The following is a 7215-nucleotide window of genomic DNA, read 5'->3' as shown; positions in this document are numbered from 1 at the left end:
TTCTCCAGGAACTCGTCCCTTCTGATAACATGTCAGAAATATGAGAGATGACGTCTTTCCATCCTGGCTTCCTAGGCACTTTCTGGCTGTACTTCTTCCAACACAGGTTTGTTTATTCTTCTAGCAGTCCATGGCACTCTTAATATTCTAATCCAACACCATAATTCAAATACATCAATTCTTCTACCATCTTTCTTATTCATTGACCATCTTTTTCACATGCATATGAGACTTTTGAAAATACCATAGCTTGGGTCGGGAGCACATTAGTCTTCAAATTGATAACTTTGTCCTTGAACAATTTTAAATCTTGTGCAGCAGATTTACCTAATACAATCCATCATTGGTCTTGCAAAATTCTGTCATGTGACCCCCAGCATCATTTCTATCACTAAGGTCATATTTTCCAACTGCTAAATTCTTCCTCTTGGTTTTCAACCTTCGCATTCCCATCACCAGTAATTATCGGTACATTTTGTTTGCAAAAGAAAAATCAGCATACCATAACAAAACAACCGTAAACGTATACTATCAGTCCCACCAAAAAAAAGCAAAATAAAAAACAACTTAGTATATCTGGTACAATCTTATATAAGGTGAACTTAAATTTATTTTTATTAAATTTATAAAGTTACCCATGAATTCCCATGTTTATCTTTTTTGGCCAGTTCTGGTGTGGCACTGTGGGTTAATACGCCAGACTGTAAGACCATTTGAACTGCAAGGTTAGCAGTTCAAGCTCACCAGCGGCTCCTCAAAAACCCTATACAGGGTCGCTATGGGTTGGAACTGACTGGATGGCACTGCACAACAACAACAACAATTTTCAGGAAGAGTCCTGGTGTGGCACTGTGGGTAATGCACCAGACTGCAAAGCCATTTGAACTGCAATGTCAGCAGTTCAAGCTCACCAGCTGCTCCTCGGAAACCTTATACAGGGTGGCTATCAGTCAGAACCCACTGGATGGCACTTAACAATAACAATATTCAGGAAGTGTTCTGGTGTGGTGTTGCAGGATAAGCACTAGAATGCTAACTGTAAGGTTGGTGGTTTAAACCCACCAGCTGCTCCTCAGAAACCCTGTATAGGGTTACTATGAGTCAGAATCGATGTGATGGCCCTTTCCAACAACATTAAGATCCAGGAATCTTCTAAGAATGATGTCAAACAGTTTCAAAGTGGCCCTTTTAATGATAATCAACTACCCATCCTTTGTATGACTCAATTATTTAAACAATGTATTGATATAAACCATGGACCAAAGTTACATAGTAACTTTACCTATAAATACTATCAACATTATAAAAGAGAATTTTGACAGTGAATTTAGTCATTGAGGCTTTTCTTTGTTTTAAAAAAATCTCCCTGTACTGAATGATTCTCTGTTTTACTATTTCCCATGAAAAGTTTGTGACATTATCAACTGAAATGCTTGGTCTCCCATCTCCAGGGTTACCAGTTCTGAAATAATTAGAATGTTTGTGTTTAGAGCCTTAAAAACAAAACAGCTATATATTTTATAGTCTAAGATTCTTCTAGCAATTTCTATTTTTACAGTATTGCAGGGTTTTTTTGTTGTTGTTATTGTTTGTTTTTTAAGTCTACAGACTCTGTTAAAGTTTCAAAGATAATATATCCCAGAAATCTCTTGATGTATCTAAACTTCCCACAGGCTAAATCTATACATACTTCAAAAACTGCCCAAATTCAATATGATGCCACACTGTAAACTTTTGAAAGAGAACAGATTTTAGTAACATGTGAGCAATGATTTCCTGAAACTAAATTTCTACCTCCAGCCTTCTTTGTCTGGCCCACCAAATGCATGGATATCCATTTCTCAACTCAGCTTTTCCCAGACAAGAGAAGCTCAATATAGTTGCTGAATGAAAAAAATAAAATAAATATAAATTTACATAAATGGAAAGATACTCTGAAGATAAATGATGCCCATAATATTTCATTCCTGACAAAGAACTGGCCTTCCTCCTTTATATCCCATTTGGAGAAGGATACAGTGAGGAATGCAGGAGGCGGTAGGTATGCCTTAGCAGTTAGACTATTAGTGAAGAAGAGCGAAGTCCACATTTGCTCAAAGTGAAGGAGGCACTCTGAAAGTTTCCAGTGAGGTGACAAGTTAAATGCAATCTATCCTCATTATTCACCAATTCCATAGGTGAAATTTGCCTTATTATTTAGCATGGAGCTGATTCCCACTCATGACAATCCCATGTGTGGAGACTAGAAGTACTTCACAGGGTTTTCAAAGTTTTGAACTTTCAATAGCACGTCACCTGGCCTGTTTTCTGAGGCACCTCTGGGTTGAAACCACCAGTCTTTCAGCTAGTAGCCAGGCACTTAACCCTTTGCATCACTCAGGGAGTTCTTTATAGAACATAACCACTGTGAATAATGAGAGCCAACTGTGTAGGAACCAGGGGCTTTATCAGAGCTGCCTCAAAGAATTCAGACAACAAATGTATCTTTCAACGACAGATGCAGGATCTACTGAAAAAGCAAGAGATGGCAATTGAAACAGACTCTTAGTTTCTAATCTTCTAACCCTGAGCACATCACCTAATCTCCTGAGATGTAGCATCCCCATCTGTAAAACACAGGTTTGAACTATATGTTTCTAAGATCTTTTCCAATTCAATTTTCCATTATGTCACAAACTGAAAAACAAACAAGCCAAAACACATAGTAGACAGATTCAGAAATAAGATTAGAATAGAGTAGAAATCCTATTTAAACAGGATAGGTTAAATAAAAAAGGCAATACATAGGGTGGCCTTATTTAATGTTCCACCATAGAAGCATAACCCACAAATTAGCCCATGTCAGGTTCTAAGCATATGAAAAGCATGCAGGGACGAACTTCATTTTTTTCCCACCACCCAAGGGTGTCAGGATCTTGCTGCGCAAATTCCTGGGATCGCTTCACAGCCCAAAAGATGAGGTATCCACTCCCGCCAAGTGTAAGAAACACGAAGAAGTTAGCAAGAAACCTCAGGAATCGGACCAAGTGGACATTTTCTTCTACTTGGGCGGCTTTTTCTTCCGTAATAGCTTCCTGTACCAAGGCAAAACAGAAAAGAAAAAATAAAGGAATATGTAGCCCTCCCAAAGTCATGAAATCAGGGTTTATTTTGGCAAACATCAGAATATAGTAAATGAAAATGTAAAACTAAATCTAGTGATTGAGTCTTCCCAAAAATTCAGAGTAAATAAAGTGAGAGAAAGAAAAAAGAATCAGTGCAAGCAAATTGATTTAGTGTTTCATTCTGTTGTGCCGGGGTTGCTATGAGTTGGTACCAACTCAATGGCACCTACCAATGACAACAACAACAACAACAACAACAATACTACAGTAGCCTTAGGGAAGCGCGGTGGCTCCAGATGATAAAATAAGCATTGGTCTGCTGCAAACCACAAGGTCTGAGGTTCAAGTCAGCCAACCGCTCTGTGACAGAAAGATGAGACTTTCTGCTCCCTCAAAGATTTAAAGTCTCTGAAACCCTGCTCAGGGCCACTATGAGTCAGAACTGACTGGATGGCACTTAACAACAGAATAGTCCTCACTGGAAAAGATACTTTCTTCAAATAGAGTTGGTTTTTAAAAAAATATCTACAAACTAATGCTTTAGAGCCATTTTAAATATTGACCTAACTTTTCCCTGTAAATAATTAATGAGTATTGTTCTAACATTTAAAATATCTGATTGTAACTATGAATGGTCTTATATTTCAAGTCGATGGTATTATTTTATCAAATTTAGAGAAGAAATGTCCTAGATGGTAAGAGCATTTGTGATGAATTCGCAGATATTTTCCAGATTAATCAGAGCCCTTTCCAGATCCTGCTAGGCAGAAATGGTTACTCTTTATATTAATTGTCAAGATATTTCACTACCTACACCATATGGAATGGCTCCAAATCTGTTCTTTAAATCATAAAGAAAAGGCATTTGAAGCTTGCAACTTTACCTTAAAGTTCATTATGATAGAATTAAATTTGTTGTCTGCAGTTTCTGGATTGCCAATCAGGTAGTCCCAGCTTGTGAACATCATCCAGCTGAATTTGAAGTTGTTGTCATCACCACCCCCATCATCACCAATATTTTGGGTCATCCTGAAAGAAGAGTTTAACCAGTAAGTCAGAACACGAAAAAACAAGGGAGAGGGCAAAGAGTGTCAAATCAAATTTATAGGTAAATTGGAGAAACAATATCTAAAAAATACTTATTTCTAGACAAGGTTGTTCCAACGGCTAGAAAATAGAAGTTTATTCTTAAATTGTTGTTTTCTTTGTTTTTTGTGTTTACTTGTTTGTTTCTTTTAGATTTTTAAACTGTCGTTTTTCAAGGATCCAAGACTAAGACTACTAAACATTGATATTAACAGTTAAATCAATTAGATAAAAAATACTTGTTTTATTAGCTTTCTTCATCTAAGAAATTAATATAATTTGTCTTTTGTCAGAAAAAGAACTTATTAAGAATTTGATGAAAACTGTTGAGTTAATCCTCATAGAAAAAAAACTATCTGAATACACCACTTCTAAAGGAGCCCTAATATTGTAGTGGGTTACTAGCTGGACTGCTAACCACAAGGTCAGTAGTTTGATTCAACTAGTTGTTCCACAGGAGAAAGGTGAGGCCTTCTGCTCCTTATTCATGGTCCAGCTTTCACATGCATATGAGGTCATTGAAAATACCATGGATTGGGTCAGGTGCACCTTAGTCCTCAAGCTGACATCTTTGCTCTTCAACACTTTAAAAAGGTCTTGTGCAGCAGATTTGCCTAATGCAATACGTCCTTTGATTTCTTGGCTGCTGCTTCCATGAGTGTTGATAGCTGATCCAAGAAGAATGCAGTCCTTAACAACTTCAATCTTTTCTCTGTTGATAAGAGTGATGTTTATTGGTTCTGTGGTGAGGATTTTTGTTTTCTTTACATTGATATGCAATCCATACCAAAGGCTGTGTGCTCTTTAATCTTCATTAGTAAATATTTTAAGTCTTCTTCACTTTCAGCAAGTAAGGTTATATAATCTGCATATCACAGGCTGTTAAGGAGTCTTCCTTCAATTCTGATGCCACATTTTTCTTCAAATAAACCAGCTTCTCGGATTATTTGCTCAACATACAGGTTAAATAAGTATGCTGAAATAATACAACCCTGTCGAACACCTTTCTTAATTTTAAAACATTCAGTGTTCCCATGTTCTGTTCCAACAACTGCCTCTTGGTCCATGTACAGATTCCTCATGAGCACAATTAAGTGTTCAGGAGTACTCATATTTCTCAGTGTTGTCTATAGCTTGTCATGACCCACACAATCGAAAGCCTTTGAGTAGCCAATAAAGCACAGGTAAACATCTTTCTGATAGTCTCTGCTTTGAGCCAAGATCCACCAGACATCATCTATGATCTCCCTCATTCCACGGCCTTTTCTGAATCTGGCTTGAACTTCTGGAAGTTTTCTGTCAATGTATGCTTCCAGTCATTTCTGTATCACCTTGAGTAAAACTTAACTTGCATGAGATATCAATGAGATTGTTCAATGATTTCCGCATTTCATTGGGTCACCTCTCTTTGGAATGGTCACAAAAATGGATCTCTTCCATTCAATCAGCCATATAGTTGTCTTCCAAATTTCTTGGCAGAGATGAGTGAGTGTCTCCAGTGCCACCTCACTTTCTTGAAAGATTTCAATTTGTATTCCATCAATTCCTGGAGTCTTGTTCTTTGCCAATTCCTTCAGTCTTGTTCTGTGCCAATTCCTTCAATGCACCTTGGACTTCTTCTTTCAGGATCATTGGCTCTTGATCATATGCTACCTCTTGAAATGGCTGAACATCAACCATTTCCTTTTGGTACAGTGACTCTGTGTATTACTTCCATCTTCTCTTGATGCTTTCTGCAGCATTCAATAATTTGCCCAGAGAATCCTTCAATAACAAAAGTCAAGGCTTGAATGTTTTCTTCAGTTTCCCCAGTGCGAAAAATGCTTAACGTATTTGTCATTTTTGGTTTTCTGACTCCATATCTTCGCACAATTTCTTGTAATATTTGACTTTGTCTTCTTGAGCTGACCTTTGAAATTTTCTGTTCAGCTCTTGGACATCCTCATTTCTTCCATTTGCTTTAGCATCTCTACACTGGAAAGAGCAAGTTTCAGTGTCTCTTCTGACATCCATTTTGATCTTTTCCTTCTTTCTTGTCTTAATGACTTTTTGCTTTCTTCCTTTATGATATTCTTGATATCATTCCACAGCTCATCTGGTCTTTAGTCGTTAGTGTTTAATGTATTGTATCTGTTTTTCAGATGATCTCTAAATTCAGGTGGGATATATTCAAGGTCATATTTTGACTCTCCTGGACTGTTTTTCATTTTCTTCAGCTTTAGTTTGAATTTACATATGAGCAATTGATGGTCTGTTCCACAATCTGTCCCTAGCCTTATTTTGACTGATGATATAGAACTTTTCCATCGTATCTTTCCACATATATAGTCAATTTGATTTCTGTGTATTCCATCTGGTGAGGTCCATGTGTATATTTGTCTCTTATACTGTCTAAAGAAGGTATTTGAAATTAACACATAATTGGTTTTGCAGAATTCTATCATGCGATCTCCAGCATCATTTCTATCACCAAGCCATATTTTCCAACTACTGATCTTTCCTCTTTGTTCCCAGCCTTTGCATTCCAATCACCGGTAATGATCAATATATCTTGATTGCATGTTTTATCAATTTCAGATTGAAGAAGTTAGTAGAATTCTTCTATTTAATCCTCACTAGCACTAGTGAATATATCCCACCTGAATTTAGATATCATCTGAAGAACAGATTTGATACATTAAACACTAAAGCCCGAAGACCAGAAGAGTTGTGGGATGACATCAAGAACATCATACATGAATAAAACAAAAAGTCATTGAGAAGACAAGAAAGAAGAAAAAGGTCAAAATGGATATCAGAAGAAACACTGAAACTTGCTCTCCAATGTAGAGATGCTAAAGCAAATGGAAGAAATGAGGAGGTCCAAGAGCTGAACAGAAAATGTCAAGATCAACTCGATAAGATAAAGTCAAATATTACAACAAAATGTGCAAAGATCTGGAACCAGAAAACCCAAAAGGAAGAACACGCTCAGAATTTCTCAAGCTGGGGGAAACTTGAAGAAAAAATTCCAGCCTCGACTTTC

At 37.0% G+C, this 7215-nt stretch overlaps 1 protein-coding gene across 1 annotated transcript in view; it reads right to left on the bottom strand.

Annotated features, from left to right (window-relative positions):
• The window catches only part of TMC1 (transmembrane channel-like 1), a 186453-nt gene that overhangs the window by 64355 nt on the left and 114883 nt on the right, over positions 1 to 7215 (bottom strand). Inside the window, exons 10-11 of the mRNA XM_006835003.1 lie at positions 3989 to 4133; positions 2880 to 3074 (exon numbers count right to left, since the gene is read on the bottom strand). Of these exons, the coding sequence (XP_006835066.1) occupies positions 2880 to 3074; positions 3989 to 4133 (340 nt within the window). The remainder of the gene's footprint in view (positions 1 to 2879; positions 3075 to 3988; positions 4134 to 7215) is intronic.

Source organism: Chrysochloris asiatica, unplaced genomic scaffold (assembly GCF_000296735.1).
Source record: "Chrysochloris asiatica unplaced genomic scaffold, ChrAsi1.0 scaffold00014, whole genome shotgun sequence".
Classification (NCBI taxonomy): Eukaryota; Metazoa; Chordata; class Mammalia; order Afrosoricida; family Chrysochloridae; genus Chrysochloris; species Chrysochloris asiatica.
Note: the sequence above shows the minus strand (reverse complement) of the source record. Positions and strands in the feature narration are given on the sequence as shown.